The 24,200-nt window shown below is 42.1% G+C and overlaps 2 protein-coding genes and 1 long non-coding RNA gene across 6 annotated transcripts in view; 1 reads left to right on the top strand and 2 right to left on the bottom strand.

Moving 5' to 3' along the window:
* Positions 1-1,955: 1,955 nt before the first annotated feature.
* On the bottom strand, positions 1,956-18,255 carry ATMIN (ATM interactor). 4 transcript variants are annotated; one of them, XM_086349441.1, is made up of 4 exons: positions 18,097-18,255; positions 7,632-7,757; positions 6,706-6,905; positions 1,956-5,710 (listed from the first exon to the last, which is right to left on the bottom strand). In XM_086349441.1, exons 1-4 carry the CDS (start codon positions 18,115-18,117, stop codon positions 3,898-3,900), a joined length of 2,160 nt encoding a protein of 719 aa, XP_086205567.1. In that variant the 5' UTR covers positions 18,118-18,255; the 3' UTR covers positions 1,956-3,897. The 4 variants fall into 4 exon arrangements, with proteins under 4 accessions (XP_086205567.1, XP_086205568.1, XP_086205565.1 ...); XM_086349442.1 differs by lacking the exon at positions 18,097-18,255 and adding an exon at positions 17,653-17,792; XM_086349439.1 differs by lacking the exon at positions 18,097-18,255 and adding an exon at positions 16,754-17,108.
* LOC147352981 (uncharacterized) overlaps positions 17,989-24,200 on the top strand; it is a 17,439-nt gene continuing 11,227 nt past the window's right edge. Inside the window, exon 1 of the long non-coding RNA XR_015144981.1 lies at positions 17,989-18,122. This is a non-coding gene — a long non-coding RNA (uncharacterized LOC147352981). The remainder of the gene's footprint in view (positions 18,123-24,200) is intronic.
* CENPN (centromere protein N) overlaps positions 18,910-24,200 on the bottom strand; it is a 19,246-nt gene continuing 13,955 nt past the window's right edge. The window contains exons 8-11 of the mRNA XM_086349452.1: positions 23,501-23,564; positions 21,885-21,997; positions 19,763-19,889; positions 18,910-19,534 (exon numbers count right to left, since the gene is read on the bottom strand). Coding sequence (XP_086205578.1) covers positions 19,452-19,534; positions 19,763-19,889; positions 21,885-21,997; positions 23,501-23,564 — 387 coding nt within the window. The 3' untranslated portion in view covers positions 18,910-19,451. The remainder of the gene's footprint in view (positions 19,535-19,762; positions 19,890-21,884; positions 21,998-23,500; positions 23,565-24,200) is intronic.

The raw sequence follows: 24,200 nt of genomic DNA, 5'->3' as shown, positions 1-24,200 counted from the left end.
TGTTGTTTCTTCTTTGTAGTCTTTATGTCCTGTAATATTAACTTGCTAGATGGTGAAGGAACAAAGTTAATGGAAGGGCCTTGATAATGAGTTTCTCATGTGACAATCTTTGCTATTTCTGATTTTGTGGATTTAGAACAAAGTTACAAATGTGCTTATTAATTAGTAAGGCAATATATAGATTTACATGTTTCCCCCTCAAGTTGAAGGAACTGAATGAATACCGGCACTCTTCCCGTGTATTATAGACAACTCTTATTCCCTCATTTGCTCCTTTCAAACATGCATATTTTATCCTATTTTAAAAAATGTATTATTTACTTACTTATTCTTTTTGGCAGCACTGGGTCTCCTTTACCGCATGTGGGCTTCTCACTGCAGTGGCTTCTCTTACTGTGGAGCACAGGCTCAGTAGTTGTGGCACATGGGCTTAGCCGTGCAGCATGTGTGATCTTCCTGGACCAGGGATCAAACCTGTGTCCATGGCATTGTCAGGGGGATTCTTAACCACTGGATCACCAGGCAAGTCCCCACACATGCATGTTTTAAAATAAAGAGCCCAAATGTGTTAATTTGAGGACACCAACAACCTGAGTCCTTTCCATTTGCTCTTTAGTCTGCCTCTGTTGATGGATATGTAGTCTAGTAAATACAGTTCACACAACTGTGAGAAACTTTGGATTTAGGCACTGCAAAACAGTGGTATTTAAAGGACTATCTTCTTGACTATCAAGAACATTAGATTAGCCTACATCTTGCTGAAAAAACTAATTAACATTCATGTGTTTTAAGGCTTTTAGGTGTTGGGAGTAACCAGTAAGTCAAAAGACTGTGTCCTTTCCTAGTGTCAGATCTAATCAGTGACACTTTAATGTATGTAAGATAAGCACACACACATATATGAGATATAAAACAATATTTGAGACTCCAAAGGCATCACCGACTCAATGGACATGGGTTTGGGTGGACTCTGGGAGATGGTGATGGACAGGGAGGCCTGGCATGCTGCGTTTCATGGGGTCACAAAGAGTCGGACACGACTGAGCGACTGAACTGAACTGAACCAAAGGAATCATTCCTAAATGCTTCTAAGTTACACATTCCTCCCAGTCTTTGTTTAAGAGCCTTCTGAAGACAAATCTGAGAAGCATTACTTTAAATATTCAAGTAGGGGTACTCTTTCTACCCCCTTCTGATGTCTATGTCAGAAGCTTTCTCTATGTCCTTTATACTTTAATAAAACTTTATTACACACAAAAAAATAAATACATAAAAAAAAATAAATATTCAAGTAGTAAGCGCTCTTCAGTGTCAGTATTAGGTTAAGTTTGGACTGGAACTAAGATAAGCATTCTAAAACTGAGATCATAAAGGATTACATGAAAAACCACCCTGTCAGTTACCACTATTAAAACAATTCAACTTCACAACTAGACTGAAACAATGTTTTCTTCCAATCAAAAGTAGCTTCAAACTTTGCATCTTTCAGGTAAGTCTAAAAAATTTCTTCTTTTATTTCCCTTTATCTCTAATCGAACACACTGATTTGGCTTTCCTACAGCTGGTGACTGAGCAAAGAACTACTCATATAGCTTTACCCTCACATATTTGCTCTTAAGCTAGAACCACATTACTTACAAAGATAAAAGACACCCCATTATGAAATGGTGACATTTGGATGAAAAAAAAATGGGTAATTTCCTTTGAAAAAATTTTCCAAAAACTTATGGTAGTTTTTATAAAAATAAAAACTTTACATCAAAATAGCAGCTTTGGTAATGGAATGTCTTTCTCTTTTCTACTGGGAAAACTGTTAGCATATTTTCATGAACAAAGGTAATGGAAATAACTAGGCACAGTCATTTCATCATGTGACTTTCAGAGGAGGATGAATTTGTGAAGAGTTAAGGCAACAAAGTCACATTATGAGTACGTTGAAGAATTCACACAAAAGGTAGAATTCTCACTTCTCTTTAATCACTGAGTTTTCAGCTTTTACAAATAATCTTAGAACAATTCAGGGAACTAAGGTTTGGGTGGGGGACAGTTCTTACTGGTACATGAACTATTACATGCTCAATTTTCTGTAAATAATTCAGTTGGCTGAATTAACAAACATTGTCACAGACACACAGATTTTTTTTTTTTAAAGCCATAGATCACTGCATATATATTTACAAAAAGCCAAAACAAACATGCACTTCTCCTTACTAGGAGAACTGAAATAGATGTTTGAAACGTTAAGGCAGTGATGATTCTGAAACATAATGAAATACTAAGTTAAGGCTTTATGTTTGTTTTGAAACCCACATTCATAGGCAACTGTGACCCAAGCAAACTTTAATCTACCAGGTTGAGTTCATCTGCCCAGGACATGTTATTTATCCATTACCACCAATTCTTCTATGGGATAGGAATCAGTAGCAACACCAATGATTTTCTCTAATGAATTATTAGTTCCTTCCTTAGGTTATATTTTGAGGGTTTAGTCTTCAGCAGCATAAAGCATGTGCCACATAAGGAAAAGAGCATTTTTTTGGGTAAACTTAGAAAAATGTACAGACTGCATTTTTACTTGCCTGAAAGCTGGCCAACAATCAAGAACTCAGGATCTTCTAAATACAAAAAACCCTCCAAGTGTACCTGACTGTTCAGCCATCTCAAAACATATTATGTTCTTGCAGTGCTGGATCTTCACCTCATTTTCTCTGAAGACCGTTCAGTATTACCCTCTCTAAACAAACAAAGCAACATAATGCAGAATGCCGTATTTTAGACGGATCTATTCTAGACTTGCTATCCTCAAGGCACAAACACTATTCTTGATAGACCAATGTGTTTCCTCATTCAAGGAAAAAAATGAGAGGTGGATGAAAAGACTCACTTTACTCTAGTAGTTGATTGCACTCTTGCCCTAGCAAGCTTATGAAAAGTACTGAAATGTAACAGGGAATACCCTTTTCTCCCTACATTACTATTTTTATTGTTTTTTTAACATTTAGAGCGACAAAACTCAGACTCAGCGGGTGGGGTGCACCTTGAGCAGCTCTGGAGCACCACCCTGGCCTTCGGTAGGGTGCAGGAGGGATGGCTTGTAGGACACACTCCAGGACGAGCTAACAGGTGTGATTCTACAGCCCAGCGTTTCCATAGTTGGGGTGACTTACTGTCACTTAGACTGAAAGGATCACTATTTACACTAAGTGCTTGCTGCTACTACTTTAAGCAATAATTGTACAGCAACATGTCTTGTGAGCAAAGTACTATACACTTACGTTCCTACCAGTAACAGTTCACGTAGAGGGATGGCATTGGCTATAAGCAAATTGTCTCAGAAGCTAAAGACAACAGTAGTTTTCCTTTGTGTCTTCAAATTAGGGAAGAGTAAGATGTCAAAGCAGGCGAAGCTGTTGCTGTTTAAATCTGACGGAGCAGCGTCAGACTTCTTTACACGTTATCAGGGAATAGGACTCTCTTAACAAGCACTGGTAAGAGTATTTTAGGTGCAATTTAAGTCAGTCATGCTTTGATGAACATGTTTTGAAGATCTGAGGTTTGCACCCTAAGTCCTGATGAGCTTGGCTTCAGCTAAATGGCAAGATGGGTTTTAAAGGTGTGAAATACATTTTTTTTTAAAAAAGGGAAGACTACACTGAAAGGGCAAATGTCGGCAACACAAAAACAATCATGTTCAGATCAACATCTTACACTTTATAATACACTCACAAATTTTTACACAAGTTTCATGTTTACAAGTACAAAAAGGCAAAGAACCTCAAAGAATCGAAGTAACTGTATCGTCAACTACATTCAATAGAGTTAATACTGTTGTCCCTGTTCTTCATCTTCTAAATCCAGAAGGGAACTGTGAATCCATCCCCCATGTGGACTCCGCTTTCAGAAGTTGGAGACTGGGTGTAGTTCTGCACACGTTTGGGTTTCAACAGAGCTGAACTGAGATTCCATCGTGTTCCAGGCCAGATCGGCCAGAAGAAAGTCATCCATTGCTGTCTGAGTTTCATTGCTGGTGAAGAATAAGCTCCCCAAAGTTTCAAAGCCAGAGTTCATGGTCTGTGTTTCGGCACTGTTCAACTGAACTTTGCTTTCCAGGGCAGGCAGGTTTTTAGCAGTGGAGATTCCGTCAGTCTGGGTCTCTGTGTCAGATGAATCAGTACTCATGGAAAAGCTGGAGTGTTTCAGGATACTTCCCAGTGGCAGACGAGGGCTACTGTCTAAAAAGAAGTTCAGGTCTGTCTGTGTCTGCGTGTCAAACATCTCAAGGCCTAAGAAGCTCGAATTCCCCCTACAACTGTAGGCCTGGGCAGAAGGGTCTGCAAGGAAGAAGTCAGTTTGGGTTTCTATGTCCAGTGACTCCAAGACTGGCTCAGTGGTCATGGTGCTAAGTTCACTCTCCTCGGTTTGTGTCTGTATATTTGAGGCTGAAAAGAACTCTTCGATATCAAAATCAATCGCAGGATTCTGGGTTGGGCCAGATGGGAGCTGGGTGTCAGGTCCAGTATTTGTGTCAGACAAAAGACTACGATTGTCCAGCGTCTGACCAGGTAGGTTACTTGACAAGATGTTTTCTAGATCACTTAGTAAATCCATGGTTTGGGTCTGATTATCTGTCATGTTCTGTGACGAAAGCATACTGTTTGGTGCACTGAAGTTTATTATTGGTGTGGATTTCTCAATATCTTGAGTTAAAGTTTTAGCGTGGTTCTGAGGTAACAAGTCATGAGTTACAGACTCTGCTACTAAGCTGCTGCTTATAATATTGTCTGTGGACACACCATATGATGAATGGACACTTTCAAAAATGTCTCCACACATTACAGCTTGGTCCATCTGTACTCGGTCATCTGCTGGACTTTGCATTCCGCTGGTCTGAGTTTCTCTGGAGATCCCACCTGGCTGGAAACTGGCATCTATAAATGCATCAGTTTGAGCAGCGATGGATGAGGTTACCTTAGAACTGGGCAAAAAAGTCTGAGTTTGAACACTAATGGGAAGGGAAACCTGGGAACCAAATGTCAAATCAGTTTGCGAACAGGATGACACAGAGGAGTCAGGGCTGGCCCACTGTGCAGTCGGCATGAACTGCGGTGTGGTGTAGGACAGGTCTGTCTGCACATTGATGGAAGAAATGCTGTTCTTCTGACATGTGTTCCCGAGTTCTTGTAACGGGCTAAATGGACTTTTACCCAAGTTCACTTGAATACCTGTGCTAATTGGCTCAACAGCAACAGGATTTACAACTTCTGAAAGAGGGAGGCTCTCCTTGAGAGAGCAGGCTTCCGAATCCAGGCTGAGGATCAGGGTTCCAATGGACAAGGGCAGTAAGTGCACGGCACCGGGGGCAGAGCCCTGATGGTCGACACCCAACACCACAGGCTGGGCCGAGGAGTCGGCTGTAGGCACAAAGACAGGCACAGGAGAAAACTGCATGACGGGGAGTTTAACCAAAGCCACTTTGGGCTTTGGTAAAAGCAACTTCTGAGGGTACCTTGGAGCTGCTGGAAGAGTCTGTTGTTTGGCATTAGAGCTGCAAGAGTCTTCAAAGGAAGCCACCAGCTTTATTTCTGAAGTCTCTAGTTGTGGAGCGTCTGGCCGTGGAATCGGCTGCTTGCTCAGCGATTCAACGGTCTTCCTGGACAGCTTCTGGCTGTGCAGGCAGCCTTCCATTTTCCTTTTCTTACTAGGTGGATCCCTGAAAACGACGACAGAGTGAAAAAGAGAAAAGTGATTTTAAACTGCGGCTTTCTTCATCAACCCTGGCACTGTATCTTCACTTATAAGCTCTATGTCTCACATCTACAGCAGGGGTCAGATTCAGCCCGGTGAAAAGAAATCCCGTTTGTAACCTGGCCCATTACACAGAAGTTCAGAAACATGCCAACAGGAAAGGAGGAAGCACACCTTTGGGTAAAGCTCTAAGCACTAGAACTCAGCTTAGATCAGCAAGCATCAGGAAGCTAACATATTATACAATGCAGTGATTATCATGTCTAAAATAGGGAGCTATTAATCCAAATATAAATTTGACCTTTCAAATGAAGCGATTTCATGATTTAAACAACTCTTCAACAATCCAGTATCCCTCTAATAGAAAACGATGAAAGTTCTGGAAGAACTGAAAACTCAATAGGCACTGCCCTGGTAGTCCAGTGGTCAAGAATCCACCTTCAATGCAAGTGACACAGATTTGATCCCTGGTCCGAGTAGATCCTGCCTCTGGCAGACCAACCAAGCCGTGCACCGCAACTACTGAATGCCTGCGCCGTAACTACTGCAGCCTGTGCGCCGCAGCAAGGGAAGCCTCCAGTGAGAAGCCCTGGCATCGCACACAAGGGCAGCCCCCGCGCACTGCAACTGGAGGAAGCCCACGCAGCCATCAAGACCCAGATCAGCCACAAATAAATACAGAAATCTTAAAAAAAAAAAAGAAATCCCAGTAAATTTTCAATTCGGAATAATAAGGGACCTTTAAAAGGAGTTGGTGAATGCGTAAGGAGCACAACTGGGTCAAGTAGATGTGGGTTATTTACTAGTACTGCTGCCATTTCCAAAAGGTCCCTTCTTCATGTCTCATCTTTTCTCTACCATTCCTCCTCTCTCCTCAGCCTAACAGCTCTCCAGGAAGTTTCGCCTGAAGCTCTCCCCACAGCTGCTGGCTTTTGGGCCACCCCCCCCCCCGCCCTTTACCTGTGTTCTGCAGGGATCTCATGGCCAGTTCGGTAGATGTGGGACTGTAACGCAGTCCGGCTGGCATAGGGACACCCACACGTGCACTGGAAGGTCTTGCCACAATCCTCTGCATGTCTTTTCAAGTCCCACTCGGTGCCATACGAATTGCTGCACTTACTACATTTATGCTTCTTTTCAGCATGCATTTTCATAAAGTGCTAGGAAGAACACAAAAGGACCGAAGTGAAAATCTGCAACTGCTCAAAACCTTTCAAAAGTCATCAACATAAAATAACAATGATTTTACATGACAAAATATAGCAGTGCAAATCAAAAGAATGTAAAAGCAGGCCAGCTGCCCTTTAACATATGCCTCATCTTTGTGAAAAGTTGAGACTGTTTTGGAAACAATCCATAGTATCCACCCCTACTTCTGATTTACAAATAAGTGCTGCAAGCAGAACAAGTCTTGGAGTGCTGTTCTCAGGACCCCCTCCAGCAAACCCTCAGGGAAGTGTTTCAGAGTCTTCCAGTCCAGAATCACCACCTTCCCCACTGACTGGGTCCCTCGCTCCTCTCTAGAGGAGCTGCTTCTGAAATTCTTTTCCTACAGTTTCTTCCTCCCTGGGAGAACATCTCCCTATGCCTCTGCTCCTCTGACCTGGAAAGATTCACACCAGAGATCTGGAAGCACACCCAATTTATCATACTTTGCTGACCTGGTCTTCTCTTCAAATCCACTCTGGACATCTTCCCCCCGAGAACCAGCCAGCCTTTGCTCACACCCACTCATTTTTCCCCAAGTGAGAGACTTGGGTGTCTGTCCTTATAAGCAGCTTTCTGCTCAATTCTCTTGTATGATTGGCAAGTAATTACAATACATTGGGTTTATGACATCTGCATTTCATCCCTAGAGAAGTATATAGTTAAGACAAGTAAAATACCTGTTTTACGAGAGAAAATTGAGAAAATGGTCTGTCAGGGCCTCTAGGGCATCCTTCAATTGGACAACAGTAGAATTTCGGAACAGTTTTCAAATCTTTTCTTACTGTTGGATTTACTATGCCATCCTGCAAAAGAAAAATGAAATAATGATCTTTAAAAACCATCAGAGCGAGTTGGGGGTGATAATAAGGAACGACTAAAGATGGGCACAAGGGATCTTTATAGAGTGATGAAAATGTTCTGAAGTTTGGGATTGCAGTGGTGGTTGCAGAACTGTGCATCTACTTAAAAATAACTGAATTATTCACTTAAAATGGATAAATTTTATCGCGCATAAACTATAACTTAATGTGTTACAATTTTTCAAAACAACATAAACAAAAAACAACTATGTTGTTTAAAAACCTTCTATCCATTCCTTTAAGATTCCTTCTAGATTTAAAAATCTGTACTTAATCCAATGTCTTTAATTGTAAGAGTTTCTCAGGCTCAAGACTTAGTGTCATCCTTAAGTCTTCCCTTCTTTTTTATCTCACCCCCACTGAATCAGGGTGAGCCTCTGAAAGAAACCTCCTTTGACTATGATCAAAGTCTTCTTGATAAAGAGCACAGTGACTTTCTCTGATCACCACTATGCCCCCTAACAGAGCTAAAGCGAGCTGACACAGCTCTTTTACGGCAGCATGAATACAGGCACCATGCTCTAATCTGAAATTTAGTAATCATTATAATGGCCAGCGCTAACACAGCACTTACTACTGTGCCAGGCACTGCTGTAAGCACCTCATATATATATGAACTCATCCGAGTAATCCTTTGTTATTAAGTATGTGACTGACATTTTGACTGGGGTTTTTAAAATAACTGGTGAGTTAATTTAGCCTGAAGTACTATCTTATTGCCCTTGAGGAATCCACAGCCCTCAGGAGTGAAACACCTCTGGCCTCCAGTCTAATTCTTAATTGGCCACTCCTAGTTGGCCCCAGAGGAAGGTGTGTGGGGGTTGGAGTGATGAAGGGCCTCTCTACGGGCCACTGGAAACAACCAGACATGCGTGCAGGCCTGCAGCAGCACCTAGATGTTTGAGTCCTTAGGTGCTGTTTGGGATTCAATACCTTTGGAACATGCCACCTCCTCCTCTACCATCAGTGTGTACCTAGAGAGGAAATGAACAACCATGTGGCTAAGACTCCCTTTGGTTTAACAATCTCCGTAGATGATCCTAATGTGTAGCTGAGCTTAAGAAGCACGGTGCAGTGGTTAAACCCATGGATTCTGGAATATGGACTGCTGTAGTTTGAATTGCTCCTTTCCTTTAACCTTGAAAAACTTAACTGTCTTGGTTTCCTTATCTGTGAAGTAGGCATGATAATAGGACCTACTTCAGGGTTGTGGTGAGGACTGGTGGCTCAGACGTTAAAGCGTCTGCCTGCAATGTGGGAGACCTGGGTTTGATCCCTGGGTCCGGAAGATCCCCTGGAGAAGGAAATGGCAACCCACTCCAGTATTCTTACCTGGAGAATCCCATGGACGGAGGAGCCTGGTGGGCTACAGTCCACGGGGTCGCAAAGAGTCAGACACGACTGAGAGACTTCACTTTCACTTTCAGGGTTGTGATGAGGACTCAGTAGCATTATAGTTAATAGTACTATAAAACAGAGCTTATCACATAATCCCCCAATGGCTCAGCAGGTGAAGAATCCACCTGCAATGCAGGATCAATCCTTGGTTGGGAAGATTCCCTGGAGGAAAAGTACTCCACTCCAGTATTCTTGCCTGGAAAGTCCTATGGACAAAGGAGTCTGGTGGGCTACAGTCCATAGGTCCCAAAGAGTCAGACATGACTCAGTGACTAAGGCTATCACATAATCACTCCATTATTACAGCTACTGGTTATCTGCTGTGGAGATTTTTGTTGCTCCTCTTGCTTTCTGCCAATAAGCTGATCTAAACTCATCCTATACATTAAACACTGTTTTTGTGGCACAGAAATAAAAGCAAAGTAAACACATCAGACCAAGTCAAACTTCCATGCTTTTGCACAACAAAGGAAGCCGCAATAAAACGGAAAAACCACCTGTGGAATGGGAGAAAATATTTGCAACGATGCAACACAGAAGGGCTTAATCTCTAAAATACACAAACAGCTCATATAACTCAACAACAAAAAACAAACGACCCATTCAAAAAACAGGTGGAAGAACTAAATAGACATCTCTCCCAAGAAGACATACCTACGGCCAACAAGCACAGGAAACATCACTCAACACCGCTAATTATCAGAGAAATGCGTATCCAAACTACAGTGAGCTACCACTCCACATCAGTCAGAATGGCCATCATTAAAGTCTGCAAACAATAACGCTGAAGAGGTGTGGAGAAAAGGGAACCCTCCCACACTGTTGCTGGGAATGTAAGTTGGTGCAGCCACTATGGAAAACAGTATGAGGTTCCTCAGAAAACTAAAAATAGAACTGCCATATGATCCAGCAATCCCACTCCTGGGCATGTATCCAGATAAAACTATAACTCAAAAAGATACATGCACCGTTACATTCCTAACAGCACTATTCACAATAGCCAAGACGAGGAAACAACCCAAAAGTCCATCAACAGATGAATGCACAAAGATGATGTGATGTATATACATACAATAGAGTACAACTCAGCCATAAAAAAGAATGAAATGCCGCCACTGGCAGCAACATGGATGGAACTAGAAATGATCGTATAAGTGAAGTAAGTCAAAAAGAGAAAGACAACTACCATATGATATCACTTATATGTGAAATCTGAAATATGACACAAAATAATTTATCTATGAAGCAGAAGTGGACTCACAGGTATAGAGAACAGACTTGTGGGTAGCCAAGGAGGAGGGACAGACTGAGAGTCAGGTTAGCAGATTCTAACTACTATATACAGAATATACAGACAACAAGGTTCTACTGTATACTATAGGGAACTATATTCAACACCTGGTGATAAACCATAACAGAAAAAAATATATAAAAAAGAAAGTATATGTATGTAAAACTGAATCACTTTGCTGTGAACATAACATTGTAAATCAACTATACTTCGATTTAAAAAAGAAAATCTATGGACTCATCTTAAAGAAAATATTATACTTGTGAAAGTATGATTGGAATGCTCCTTTTGTTAAAACAAGGACATCTGCTAGGCTCAAATGACAATAACACTGTCATCAAACTCATCCCATTCACCAATTTATCTTTTTTAAAGGAAATACTTTTTAAACTTATATTATCTTCCTTCTAGTGTATAATAGGAGAAGGCAATGGCACCCCACTCCAGTACTCTTGCCTGGAAAATGCCATGGACGGAGGAGCCTGGTAGGCTGCAGTCCATGAGGTCACTAAGAGTCGGACACGACTGAGCGACTTCACTTTTGACTTTTCACTTTCATGCATTGGAGAAGGAAATGGCAACCCACTCCAGTGTTCTTGCCTGGAGAATCCCAGGGACGGGGGAGCCTGGGGGGCTGTCATCTCTGGGGTCGCACAGAGTCGGACACGACTGAAGCGACTTAGCAGCAGCAGCAGTGTATAATATGCAAGAAAAAATGAAATGTGGACAAGATATTAAGAAAGACCCTAAAAGCCTTAATTCACTTGACCATTACCAAATTCTTCTTAGTTACAACCAAGGAGACGGCCCTCTTCTGTGTTTTAGCCTGTCAAATGTTCTATAAAACTCTGCTTACAGGGTCACCACGAAATTCATGCTTATTTCTAAAACATTCTCAATTTGCTTAGAAATCCTTTTATTACCCCTTTTTAAACTCCCTATCATGTTCTCATATACCTGTTCACTTCCCTTTTTGAAAAATTAATAAAATTTATTTTTAAGAGTTTTATTCCATAGCAAAACTGAGTGGAAAGTACAGAGTTGCCATACACCATATGCAGCCCCCCCATCCCACTCCAATATAGCCTGTTTCACTATTAACATCTCTCAGCAGAATAGTACATTTGTTTACAATTGATGAAACTACACTGACACATCATTATGACCCAAAGTCTATAGATTATATTAGAATTCACTATTGGTGCTGCACATTCTATGGCTTTTGTTTTGCCAAACGATAATGATGGTTATCCATTATTACAATATCACACAGAGTGTATTCACTTCCCTAAAAAGCTGTGCTCCGCCTATTCATGACACCTTTCTCTGTAAGCACGGACAACCACTGACTGACCGCTCATCTCTTTTCAGGGCTGACACTCCACTGTCTGGATGTATCACTGTTCCCTACTGATTCACCTCTGGAAGGACATCTCGGTTGCTTCCAAGTTTTGCTAGCTACTCTTTTATACTGTCTCCTACCACCTGCTCATCTTTCCTTTTCCACTGCTACCATCAACAGTTCAAGTATTCTTGACTTTGTTTGGACTTTGTCACTAGCCTAATTTCTAAACCTTCAATTTTCTTTTCATTCACATGTTGCCAGATTCACCTTTCTAAAATATAGCTCTGATTATAACATTACCTCACTCAAACATATTCGAGAGCACTCCAAATTCTTCTAGCCACTGGGACATCCAAAGTCCTGTACTAAACAGCTTCAAACTACACTTCTTTTCTGTCATTTCCCTGTTATCTAATGGAACTACTTAACATTCCCCAAAAGTTTTCAAGAGGAGGAATATATATTTGTTGCACTTAGGAATCTTTTTGAAGAGTAAATGTTTATGGTCACCTAAGTCAAAGTTGTATCACACACCAGGATGAGACACTAAAGGCAGCCATGCTGATGTCAACATCTTGGTGTTGTCATTACAGGTGTGGCAACAACCTGACGCTGTTCACTTTCCCGCCTTCTTAGGGCCAATTCCTCGGCCCATCCCAACACCACCTCTCTACCCAGTTCCTGACCTTCTTCCCAACTCTGTTTAGAGACAATAAGCTCTGAGCTGAGAACAGGGGAGAAAAGAAACGGTGATGGCACAGTAAAACATGAACTGCAGTAAAAAGTGGTATTTTCGTTCTTAAGTGCTATATACATTCTAGAATAAAACTTAGCAGACTTATCCACTAAGCCATGCTTTAAAAATGTGTGTTGCTGGATAAGGTGTTCTTTAATGGTCCTCCTGTCCCTTTCACTATTTTCAAACACGAGGGATAAAAGAATCAAGAAATGCTCATCTACTCCTACTCTTCTTTCCCCCTGAATCACCAGGAACCCACATAAAATCACAAGGTATCATGTACCTTGCAACTTACAACTCTTTTATCTCCACTTTTATCCATCATCATTCAGAAGAACTTGTTAATTGTAAGGGAATAGTTCAGTGAGGGCAGGATACCTTCTGAGCAAAGATTAGAATAAAATAAAGAACATCTCAGCAACCAATGGGGAAGGGAAGAAAAGATTATCATAATCTAGGAGAAAAAAAACAAACTAGGGAAGAAAAAAACTATAGGAAAGAAAAAAAAAAAACTAGGAAAGAAACTAGAATTACGTAAGTAGCTCTAATCAACAGAAGAAAGGGAAAATCTCCATGGAATACTATGCACATCTCCAAGCGGACATACTCAGGTTCAGGGCCAGAAGGAGCACACTGGAGTCTCTGGTCCAACACAGAACCCTTTCAAGGCCACAGAGAGCTCCCCATCAGCTCCTGTGCTGAGGCCTCTTTTGGACACGTGGAGAACATCGTGTCCAAGAGTAGTGTGTGAACTCAAGAGCCTGCTTCTTTGGCTCCTGACTAAGTGTAGATTCACCACACTGGGCAACACTATGCAGATATGGCTGTTTTGTCACATAGGCCACCTTTATTTTAAAACACCAAGAGGGCAGATGTTCAGGGGCCACATGGTTAGAAAGACAGAACAAGGAAGCAAAGTGAGCCTGTTTGATAAGAAAAAAAACAATGATGGTTCAGGGTGAGGTTTCTCAAATTTCCCCTGAAACAGGTCTCTCTAGTGACCTAGGAAGGCAACTCAGGAGAGTCCATTTTGGGGTTGTTCAATTTTCAGTTCAGAAAGAGATCTTGAATGCACTGTGCTGTCTTCAGACAAGAGAAATCTGAGAAATGACTAGAACTGGAAGAATGGCTTCACACAGATTCTAAGCAGGAGAGGCTACTGATACTCAGCTGGGCTAAAGTTCAAGTAAAGACCTGACTGTCAAAATCTGCACTTGCCTCAAACACATTCCTGCTTCAAACACATTCCTGCTTCTTAGTCTACTGTATGCTTCAGAATTCCTGAACTTTATATATTTTAAAAACACAATTAGAAATAAACTTATTCAAGCTAGGCTTCAGCAGTACGTGAACTGAGAACTTCCAGATGAACAAGCTGGATTTAGAAAAGGCAGAGGAATCAGGGATCAAACTGCCAACATACACTGTATCATAGTAAAGGCAAGGGAATTAAAAAAAAAAAAAATCTACTTCTGATTCACTGAATACACTAAAGCCTTTGACTGTATGGGTTACAACAAATTGTGGAATATTCTTAATGAGATGGGAATACCAGATCACATTACCTGCCTCCTGAGAAACCTGCATGCAGAACAAGAAGCAACAGTTAGAACCAGACATGGAACAATGGCCTAGTTCCAAACTGGGAAAGGAGTACGTCAAGGCTACATATTGTCACCCTGCTTATTTAACTTACGTGCAGAGAACATCATGAGAAATGCTGGGCTGGATGAATCACAAGCTAGAATCAAGACTGTTGGGAGAAATATCAACAACCTCAGATATGCAGATGACACACTTTAGTGGCAGAAAGTGAAGAGGAACTAAAGAGCCTCTTGATGAAGGTGAAAGAGGAGAGTGAAAAAGCTGGCTTAAAACTCAACATTCAAAAAATGAAGATCATGGCATCCAGTCCCATCACTTCATGGCAAATAGATGGGGAAACAATGGAGACAGTGTCAGATTTCATTTTCTTGGGCTCCAAAATCACTGCAGATGGTGACTGCAGCCATGAAATTAAGACGCTTACTCCTTGGGAGAAAAGTTATGACCAAGCTAGACAGCATATTAAAAAGCAGAGACATTACTTTGCCAACAAAGGTCCGTCTAGGCAAGGCAATGGTTTGTCTAGTAGTCATATATGGGTGTGAGAGTTGGTCCATAAAGAAGCCTGAGCGCCGAAGAATTGATGCTTTTGAACTGTGGTGTTGGAGAAGACTCTCGAGAGCCCCTTGCACACAAGGAGATCAAACCAATCAATCCAAAAGGAAATCAATCCTGAATATTCATTGGAAGGGCTGGTGCTGAAGCTGAAGTTTCAGTACTTCAGCCATCTGATGCAAGGAGCCAACTAATTGGCAAAGACCTTGATGCTGGATAAGATTGAGGGCTAGAGGAGAAGGGGATGACATAGGATGAGATGGCTGAATGGTATCGCTGACTCAATGGACATGAGTTTGAGCAAACTCAGGGAGATAGCGAAGGACAGTGAAGCCTGGAGCACTGCGGTTCACGGGGTTGCAAAAAGTCAGACACGACAAAGGGAATGAACAACAATTGTATACTATCAAACCAATCCTGAGAAGTACTGATAAATGGTATCTTTTTGCTTAACGGATTCTTCACAAGATCTGGAGAGATATAGCTCCTGACAGCAGTTCCACAAAAAACAATATAAAGTGTTAAAAGGTGCTTGCCAGAATGACGTTCAGGCCAACAAGGTAAAGACAGTCCTCGTCAGACTGGCCGCTTCTGTTGTGCTTAGAGATGTAATGTCTGCCTTAGTAATCAGTGAGGGGATGATCTGAAGGTGGGTGATGGCTGTTATATATGAGCTGAAGAGAACACAGCAATTAGGCTGCAGAATTCCTACAAATATATAGTTCATCCACTCAAGTTAAAATATGATTAAGGAAGGGAAGTGTTTAATTAAAATTTAGTATGAAGGAGGAAACAGGAGAACAACCATTTCCAGAGTCACTGCACTTGTGTGTGGAAGCAACCCAGAACTATCATGGAATACTGCAGTTCCACCTGCAGGGAAAATACAGACCCACCTCAGCTTACTTCCACAGTACATTTCCAGATTGGGCTCCCTCATCTTCCTAAGAATCCTGTTGCCTCTCTAATCAGCTGGAGTTGGAAGTGGACAGCTCTTCATGGTCATCGTATCTACCCTACTACAGAAGACAACCTCAAACTTTCTGTTAAATTCTTATCAGAAGTCTGAGTCTAACAACATTCCTGAGGAAGCTTTACCTGAAGGGCAGACATACCATGCAAGAGACTAGGTGACTTAAACTTGCTTCTCAATCAAGTCAGACCATCAAAAGCTACATACTCACAACGTAGCTTTCAATGACACACTTTAAAATTACGTTATAAGCCACTGTTGGCTTAGAAAGACTTTAAGAAGTGGTGGAAGGAAATGTCCTATTGTAATGATTGAGAAATTATGATTTAAGAGGTATTGGGTGGGGCTGCACCTCTGGGTTTTTAATAAGCTTTCCACAGACGGCCACTTCGGGTTGAAAAAAGAATCACCTCCCCATTTTATGTAAGGTGGAATGGACGTTCAGGATTATTGTCCTGTAATTATATACAATGTCCCCTCTTAAGATCCTAGAGGGAGACTTCCCTTAGCTCTCATTCCTGAGCAAAGCTGATATTACCAAAGCGGTGGAACTTGTTGCCAAATCTGCAGCTCCCTGCTAATGACTGGGCAGCACCCAAAGGCCCGAAGGAGGTGCTTGTGGGTGTGGTGCAAAGAGCGCCGGCATAGAGCCGAGCCCGCGTTTAAAGCCCAGCACTACGCGGGCAGCGTCACCGGTTTCTCTGCAACAGGACGGAGGTGCCCTGAGAGCTCACGACACGACCGTGAGAAACGCCCGGGCCGCCGCCGCGTGCGCGCCGGTGGTCCCGCGGGTCGGAGCCCGACAGCCTGGCGCGTGACACAGGGCTTTCCTCCCGCCGTGCCCTCCTGCGTCCGGGCTTCCACTCTCCCTGCCGGGTCCCCCCTCGGCGGTCCGGCCCGTTCTGAGGGCCGCGGCGGCCCGCACCCCCGCCGCCGGCCGGACCCCGGGGCGGTCACGTCCGTGGCCCTCGCCGCCCGCGTCAGACGCTCGGTGGCGCCAGGCCCCGGGAGGCGCGGCCCGCGGCGGGCTCACCTGCAGGCGGTGGCTCTTGACCAGGTGCATGTTGAGCGCGGGGCTGTTGGGCAGGATCTTGCCGCAGCCGCGCACCGTGCACAGGATGTTGGTCCGCACGGCCCGGGACAGCTCGCTCACCGACGGCTGGATAAGCTCCCGGGCCGGCGGCGCCGAACCCGCGGGCTGCTGCCTCGCCGGCGGCGGTCGCGGCCGGCTGCCTCTCAGCCGCCCGGGGGGCACCCACGGGCCCGAGGCGGCGGCGGCTCCCCTCGCGGCCGCCGGGACGGCCGGGGCGCCCGAGGCGAGAGCCGCGGGATCCGCCGCCGCCGCCTCAGATGCCGCCATGGCTCTCGCGCCGCGGACGGACCAAGCCAGCCGGCTCCGCCTCCCGCCGCAGCGACTTCCGGCAGGGGGCGGGGCCTTATTAGCATCCGGCGGAGCCCGGGCGGCGGCGCCCCCTGCCGGAGGCGGAGGGCACGTCTGCGGCGGAGCGCAGCCAGGTGAGGCGGGCGGGGTGTAAAACTTCACAGGGGGTCCTGGGAACAGGTAAGACGTGTAGGTCCCTCTGAGCCTCATTCGCCTTCCTAGAAATCTGAACCTCTGGCAAAAGTTGGATACAAGAAAAAGCAATGCGTTCGGGAACTTTACTTCCCAAAGATTAGAAATAAACCAGGTGTTCAAGAGCAGCAGAGGCCGAACCTTGTTAATTACAATGAATGATCTGTTTACCACACATGGGGAATGCACTTTTCATCCAGTATCTCATTTTGTCCTCAAAACAGCCCTCGCGGGTACATACTATGAGTTCTTCCTCATCTGCAGAGAGGCAAGTAACTAGCCTGAGGTCACATTATACAAACAAAAGAACTGTTATAATTGACAGAGTTAATAATTTTAGAGACGGTAGATTTACTTGCCTGTATTTTAACTGGTGAAATCTGATTACTCTTTGGGAGACAGTGTAACTCAGGGCCGGGCTCCAAAAACGAAGTAGGAAGAGGGACCAGATAGGTCAAGTAAATGAGTGTAGAAGGCCAGGCGTACCTAAAAGGGAGGGGTGAGGACCCCAGGGAAATGAGATCTAGCCTAACTGGAGCAGCTGCTACCAGTCTTTGGTATTGCCATGTTTATTTTTCAGGATTTTTATGTGACAACTCCCAACTTTTTAATATATTAGCAGCTCTGCTTGTTTTCTACTGCTGCAGTAACAAGTTACCACACACACCTGGTGATCTGAAACAGTTTGTTATTCACAGTTGTGGAGGTCAGAAGTCTGAAATAAGTCTACTAGGTGAAGATGAAGGTGTGGGCCTGGCTGCATTTTTTTCTGGAGGCTCTACGGAAGAATCTTGTTTACTTGCCTTGTCCAGCTTCTCAGTCATTTATGGTGAGTCGCGCCCTCTTCACATCACTCTGATTTCTTCAGTACTCACATCTCCCTCTGCTCTCTTCTATTCCAACTTTTGAGGACCTAGTGATTACATTGGGTCCTTCCAGGAAACCTGGGATAACTTCCCCATCTGCAAAGTTAACAGGTTTATATATTCCAGGGACTAGGATGTGGACATCTTTGAGAAGGGTACTGTTTTGCTCACCAGAGTAACTAATTCTGATTTTAAAAGTATTGTGTGCCAAAAAAAAAAAAAAACCCCACGTGTGAGACAGCATCCATAAGGCTTTTCTTTCTTCCAGCTGGGTGTCCAAGAGGGCAGACTTGAGTCTGACTGCCTGGGTTAGTTAGTTAGTGTTAGTCACTCAGTTGTGTCTGACTCTTTGTGACCCCATGGACTGTACCCTGCCAGGCTTCTCTGTCCATGGAATTCTCCAGGAACGAATACTGGAGTGGGTTGCCATTTCCTTCTCCAGGGGATCTTCCTGACCCAGGGATCAAACCCAGGTCCCCTGCATTGCAGGCAGATTCTTTACCACTGAGCCACCAGGGAAGCCCAATGGTAATCTTACCTCTGGTTTTATTTTGTCCTCCTGTTTCTTTTTCTGACCTTCATTTGCCCAGATTTCCTCACTTTTAATTCTATCATAATTGTAACATATGTTGTTTTAACACCAAATCCTTTGTGGATCAAGATAGGTACTGTGTTTTAAAGTGTTATTATAAAAGGACATGTGATTTAGTGATGATCACTGAAGGATTTTCACTAAAAGTGACTCATGTACCAGTTTTTAAATATCTTTATTTACAAATTGGTATATTACCAGTCAGTTTGAATGCCATATGTGTGATAAAATAGATTATGAGAAATATCATATTTACAATGAAATCATTATTTTGTATAACTGAATCACCTAGTAGGCTACCTCTTGCAATAATAACTTAATGGGCCCAAATGTGCCCTTTGAATGGACCAATTTTATGCTTCTCTTAGAAAATTTTGAGTTCGGTGTAGTTTCTTGGTGCTTCTTTCTGTGATCCAAGTCTTAAGAGAAAATCCCAATGGAACCAGACCTCTCTGGGATTGAGGAGAGACAGGAGTGAAAGAAAAGACATCCTGTCACATCTTAGTCCCGCAACTGCTATGCTTTGCGGCAGGAGGAAAGAATCAGTCCCAAGAATTACATTGAACATTTCCAAATCTTCAATATCAAGGATGAATTTCTAAAACAGGTTTTGTAGATAGAAGCTCTCCAGCTAGTCATTAACTAAAATTCATATGCAATACAGTCAAGGATGCTGTACTTAACAAAAACCACATATAGCTTATTTATCTCTAATTTTAAAATAATTCTTTCCCTTATTGGGTATGCAAGTGAGCAGTGGAGAAAGTGGTGCATCTGCAATACCTAAAATTAAAAAAAAAAGAAAAGAAAATGAAACATCAGTTTAAAAATGGCCAAGATTAGAGGGTGGATCATGGACCCTCGTTAAATGAAACAGAATATTTTCAAAACGAGGCATGACGGAATAGCAGGCTGGAGCCATGAGAAAGTTGAGAGGCAATTAGTCAGCACAGAGAGGGTCAAATGTAGTGTGTTGTTAATTCCCACTGGTGAAATAAGCTGACCACTTACCGGCTGGGGCCAGGGATTTCAGCGCTTCCAGAAGATGCGGGCTAGAGAACTTTACCAGGCACCGGAGGGGCTCTTCTCTCTCAGCCAGGATGCCCCCGTTTAAGTCACTTTTGAATTTCGTTTCAAGCTGTCATCAGATATATTTATAAATGACTATTAAATACATCAATTGCAATGGCAAAATATAAAGAGACAGGATTATGTGTTTCACTAATTCTTGTTATCAAGAAACACAGGGATGAATGGGAGTGGGACCATTTAAATTGCTAATTGCAAACACTGGGGGAAACCAGGATATCAGCAATATCGCACACAAAATGCCGAGGGTGCACAGTGCCTGACATGCAGGAGATCCTGCCCTCAGGATGTCCTTTACTTGAGCATTAGGTTTACATTCTTAATGGAAAATGAGCACTATTTTTTGTAATCTGTCATTTCAATGTAAAAAAATTTCATGTGTTTTGGGTCACTACCACAATTTAACTTATTATAGAAAATTTAAGAAACATATAGAAGGAGCACAGTGTAAGGAGTCCCCCATACATATCACTCAGCTGAAACAATCACCAGTCTTGTTCCATCTATTACCCCACCTCCTGTTCCCTACTGCCCATATCCACTGGATTATTTTGAAGCAAATCCAAGACACCATAGTATCCTGCTTGTAATATCCATATATACCTAAAAAGGATTTTTTCTAAACTTCACCTCCACATTAGCACACCTAAGAAAATTACTAACAGTTCCTCATATCATCAAATATCCAAGTATTGCTACTTCAATAGGTACTTGGCTCTTAGACTCTAACTTCAACTTTTTGCTTTTTGCTTAAAATGATTCTTAAAATTTAGAGGCAGAATGCTGAAGCACTCATGCATGAAGCAGTGCAGAGGGTGAGTAATGTCTGCCGCTAATTCAGATGGCTCAGAACAAAGAAAGAGAAAAGAAAGCAAATGTGGCTAAATGGTAACAACGAGCGCATTTTGAAGCAAAGGGGAAATGGATGCTTACTGAAGTATTCGTGCATGTTTCCTGAAGGTTTGGCATTTTTCAAAATAGAAGAGGTAGGGGAAATTTAGTAGCGGGTATGAATAAATGCGTACCTTGACTTATAGAATAGACACATTCTCAGATGTGTATAAAGCAAAGTTTTGTGGATTAAATCTTATGTGTCCTAGATCAGCGGTTCTCTATGCAGAATCAGCTTGAGGGCTTGTGAAAACAGATGGTTGGGACCCACCTCCAGAGTCCCCTATCCAGTAGGATTATGGGGGGCCAAGAACCTGCATTTCTTACCCATTCCCAGGTGATGGTGATGCTGCTGACCCAGAGACCACACTTGGAGAATGACTGTCTTAGGGTATATTTAAAAGAACTGGGTTAAAACCCGCCATTCAGGGAACTTAACTTGAAAGGTGTCAAATCAACTTTTCCCACTAAAAACAAACCAAACCAAACAGGTGTTGGGCCTGACTAAGCAGATCACTGGTGGACTTCAAGTGTGGCCTGTAGCTGCAGAAAATTCTAAGCAGGAAGAATGTTATTGGAAGGTTTGAAGGGAGGAGAGTGTTATGAATATGAATATGACTATTAGATTAGAGTGGTCATGATATAAATCTTGAATTTTGCTAATGGTGGCCAAGGGCTTGCCCCCCACCTGGCTTTCCTGGTGGGCAGTGACTCACTCCTGGAATGAGCCAGGTTTGCAGGCTACTGTTTTTTTCCCTATGTGATGCCAACTGGGCTATATAATGACTGATTTCTTCAATCTTTTGTCCAATGAGTATTTATGAGCACTGACCATGCACAAACACTATTCTAGGTGTGGATGGGCTAGAAGGATACAATCTGTTTTTCCCTCAAAAATATAGATCACAGCTGGTTACACATAACTGGATTAATATAAAAGGTGAAATGAAAAAGCAGATTCAAAATTTCCAAAGGTTGTCCTTTGCAACAGAGGAACTTACTAAATACGATAAAGAAGTCTATTTTAACTCATAGATTATACAAAATTAAAGTGACGAATGACATAAGTTTCTTTGAATTGTTTTCCACTTGAAATTTTAGTTCTTTTTAAAAAATATTGATAGCTTGTAGTTAGTTTATAGCAACATCCTACCTTATATTGTGCAAATTCTAGTCTTGGTTGAGGATAGTCTCCAAAAATTTCTTGAGTCACTCTCTGCACTCTTTCTTTTTCAACTTTGTTTTCATGAATGATCCTTGAATCCACTATAGATGGAAGATTTTAAGAGAAACCAGCTGTTAGGAATGTATTTCATCCACAAAGTATCATCCTTTCATTCCTAATCTTTCAACTTGCTCATATAATTTTGAAGTAACATTTACTGCCTTTTCACTTGATTGTAATCATTTCTTATAAAGTAGAAAGTTAGAAATATAGGTTGATAAGAAAGAAGATAAAAATCACCCATAATCCTACCACACAAAGATAAATACTGTTAACATTTTAATACATTTGTCTAACCCTTTTTTTCAGTGAATAAAGATATGTATTTTTAAGGCTGGGCTTATAAAATATACACAATTTTGTAGCCTGCTTTCTTTACTTAACATGAAATCAATAGCAGTTCCTATGCCATTGGAAAGGCATGGTTTACTTCATAATGGCTGCACCATTTCATTTTACTGCTAAGTCACTGCCAAGAAAGAGGAACATTTCCATTTTTATAGTATATTATACCCCACCACTTTTTTCGAACTTTCTGATCCGCATTAGTAGTTTCATATTCTATTTTCTTGGGTTTTCTATGGATGGACTCGTGTCAACTATGAATGGTGATATGGTCACGACTCTGATTACAGGCACACCTCAGAAATAAGTGGGTGCAGTTCTATACCACTGCAATGAAGTGACTCACATGAGTTTTTTGGTTTCCCAGTGCATATGAAAGTTATGTTTATATCGTACTGTGGTCTATTACATGTGCAACAGTATTATGTCTAAGAGGACAATATACATGGCTTAATTAGAAAGTACTTTATTGCTAAAAAATACTGACCATCATCTGAGCCTTCAGCAAGTTGTAATCTTTTACAATAGTAACATCAAAGATCACTGATCACCGTAACAAAAATGAAAAAGTCTGAAACACTGCGAGAAACTGTGACAGAGACACGACCTGAGCCAGTGCTACTGGGAAAATGGTGCCCACAGATTTGCTCAATACAGGGTGGCCACAAACCTTCAATGTGTAAAAAGCGAAATACCCACGAAGTGCAATAAAGTACTTGGGAAGCAATTTACCCAATGCATTAAGATCCTGGGCTCCAGGCTCAGATTCGGTTTTTCTTCTGGCTTTGCTGATTCCTAGTTATGTGATTCTGCTCAGCAAGTTACTAAACCTCTCTGAAACCCAGTTTTCTACCCCTCTTTTCTCATGAAAAGAGCTTGTTCATGGGACTGCTGTGAAGATTAAGGAAATGATACATATAAACACCTTAGTATGGTGCCTGGCACAGAAGAAATGCTCAGTTAAATTATTTAATTGTTTGTTTTGGTTGTGATTATGATTAGATGCCATTCTAGCAAATTCTAAAGGAGACCTATATTAGCTTAGCTTCCCCACTTCAACAGAAATTTACTTTTCAGTTTTCTGAAAACAGGAGATACTTTTGAATCACAATCCTGGTACAGAAATGTTTTACTGGGTGAGAGAAATCTGAAAAGGAATGTCCTTCCAAATTTCAGTTTTTATCTTAAAATACACATACTATTTATATCTAGCCCAAGGCTTCCTTCTTGTAGAGATGTAGTACAGTTGTGAGTTTCAAAGCTCTAGGAAAAAGAAAACAGAAAAAAGTAAATGCTTTCTTAATTTTATCACCTCAAAGTATAGATATTAATTAGTTTTAGTGCACAAAAGTATGGCGAATCTTATCTTTCGTTTTTCCCAACACAGATATTTGAGGCCCTATGCAGACTGAGTTGAGCATCTCTCCTAGAGTGATATTGACAGAGGCTGCCGGGGCCAGCAACAAGGCTGCTTTGTTTGAGGAACTCTGTACCTTGTTAACATAAAAGTGTATCTGGAAGAACTATAGCTGCTGAGCCAAAAGCTAGAGAAATCAAAGGCAGCCTTTACAATGTGATGCTGCAGCTTTATGTCTTTATAACTGTGGAAAAAAACCTCACTGACATTGCTTACAGAAAAATAACTTTCCTGCTGTAAGTCTAAATCTCCCAGACTCCTTCACTCACTTTCCCCCACTGAAAGCACTGTTTTTATAATCAAGTATTTGATGAGTTTTTCTAGAAATGCACCTAATCATAGCAGAACTGTTGATATTAATAGCAATTTGGTAGGAGGCAGGTAGGTAAGAGGGAAGGTGCTATGGGGGAAAATCATTATCTAACTTTTTTAAAAAATATTTTTAATTGGAGGATAATTGCTTTACAGTATTGTGTTGGTTT

Source organism: Bos grunniens, chromosome 18 (genome assembly GCF_055505025.1).
Source record: "Bos grunniens cultivar Pamir isolate PY7600 chromosome 18, Bosgru_T2T1.0, whole genome shotgun sequence".
Taxonomy (NCBI): domain Eukaryota; kingdom Metazoa; phylum Chordata; class Mammalia; order Artiodactyla; family Bovidae; genus Bos; species Bos grunniens.
The sequence above is the reverse complement of the archived record's forward strand: the minus strand, read 5'-3'. Positions and strand labels throughout refer to the sequence as shown.

Excerpts from the sequence above, each read along its gene's own strand:
- ATMIN (XM_086349439.1), bottom strand. The coding sequence starts at position 17,080 with ATGGCGGCATCTGAGGCGGCGGCGGCGGATCCCGCGGCTCTCGCCTCG. Across the intron at positions 7,758-16,753 it reads TCAAGAGCCACCGCCTGCAG|GATGGCATAGTAAATCCAAC; the intron begins GTGAGCCCGCCG and ends TTTCTTTTGCAG. Across the intron at positions 5,711-6,705 it reads GAGATCCCTGCAGAACACAG|GGATCCACCTAGTAAGAAAA; the intron begins GTAAAGGGCGGG and ends CGTCGTTTTCAG.